The sequence below is a fragment of the Trichinella spiralis genome (assembly GCF_000181795.1).
Source record: "Trichinella spiralis strain ISS 195 chromosome Unknown Scfld2984, whole genome shotgun sequence".
NCBI classification, from domain to species: Eukaryota; Metazoa; Nematoda; class Enoplea; order Trichinellida; family Trichinellidae; genus Trichinella; species Trichinella spiralis.
In genome coordinates, this window is record NW_003529923.1 from 5,245 (window position 1) to 6,556 (window position 1,312).

General features: G+C 33.6%; 1 protein-coding gene across 1 annotated transcript; it reads right to left on the reverse strand.

Moving 5' to 3' along the window:
* Tsp_13505 (cystathionine beta-synthase) lies at positions 1-1,312 on the reverse strand (the record flags this gene model as incomplete). Its single annotated transcript, XM_003368156.1, has 6 exons — positions 1,243-1,312; positions 1,052-1,186; positions 922-991; positions 544-858; positions 219-324; positions 1-153 (listed from the first exon to the last, which is right to left on the reverse strand). Coding segments are annotated over exons 1-6 (815 nt in total), but the record flags the coding sequence as incomplete, so codon positions are not given.

The following is a 1,312-nucleotide window of genomic DNA, read 5'->3' on the forward strand; positions in this document are numbered from 1 at the left end:
TTCTTCTTCTTCCCAGCTAATGATAACATGGTGTTTTTTATTTTCAATACCATTATTTCACTAAACAATGTGTTTACTGCAATCTGAAATAGGATATTCATCACCAAACCCATCCCATGACTGATCATCCATTTTTCACATAAAAATTTTGTCCTTTAAATTTAAGAATACACCTCAAAAGTTATTATTATTATTTTTCAATAACAGTATTCACAAACATGTAATTGCGAACTCCATCTGGAAGGATGACAACACATCGTTGGCCTTCTTTCAATTCTTTTGCTTTCTGAAGCGCTGCCCAAACATTTGCTCCACTACTCCCACCTGAATATTTTACATTAGTACAATTATTTCAAAAAAGTACATTAAAAACAAGCTTAGCTCCTGTTAAACTTTAATTAGCGACTAGTATTTCTCAAGCATGCAGTCGCTTGGAAAGTATGCCTTCATTTCGATTGCTCATTTAAAGTTTTATCGGTTATAATTAATTTACAAATTAAGTTAAATGCTATATTTTTTTCAATAAAAAATCTTTTTACTTACCACACAACAAGCCTTCATAACGAATCAATTTTCGAGCAATTTTAAATGAGTCACAATCGTTAGTTTTAACCCACGAATTCACAATACTTAGATCCATAACTGTTGGAAGAAAGTCATAACCAATTCCTTCAACCTCATAATGTGCTGCTACATGCTTTTCTGGTTCATTGGATTCTTGCTCTACCGGAGCCAATGTTGAACCAACAGGATCAACACCAATAATTTTCACTTCTGGGCATTTCTCTTTTATTTTTCTGGCTACACCGGTCAAAGAACCTCCAGTTCCTGCACCAATAACTATCATATCTACTCTGCCTAAATATACCAACAATTTGTAAATATTTACTTCTGGACAAAGTACCCTTCAGCTATTTTTACCATTGCACTGATCTAAAATTTCTTCAGCTGTGATGTCATAATGTGCAAGAGGATTTGACAAATTTTGATACTGAAGGAAAACATTCCTTTAAAAACAGTAATAATGCTTGCATATTATGTGCAGAAATACTTGATCTAGAACAATTGAATTTGGAATTTTCTCGTTCAAAGTTTTTGCGACGCCAATATGTGATTCGGGTGAATCCCAGGATGCCTCAGTTGGCGTTCGAATAATTTCTGCTCCAAGAGCTTTCAAGACTGCAATCTGAAAATTAGAAACTTAATAATCAAATTCATCGTTTTATTTCTTTCACATTTTACCTTTTCATGGCTCATCTTTCTGCAAACATAATACATGATACTTAACAGCTGCACCAGAGCCAGTCCAATT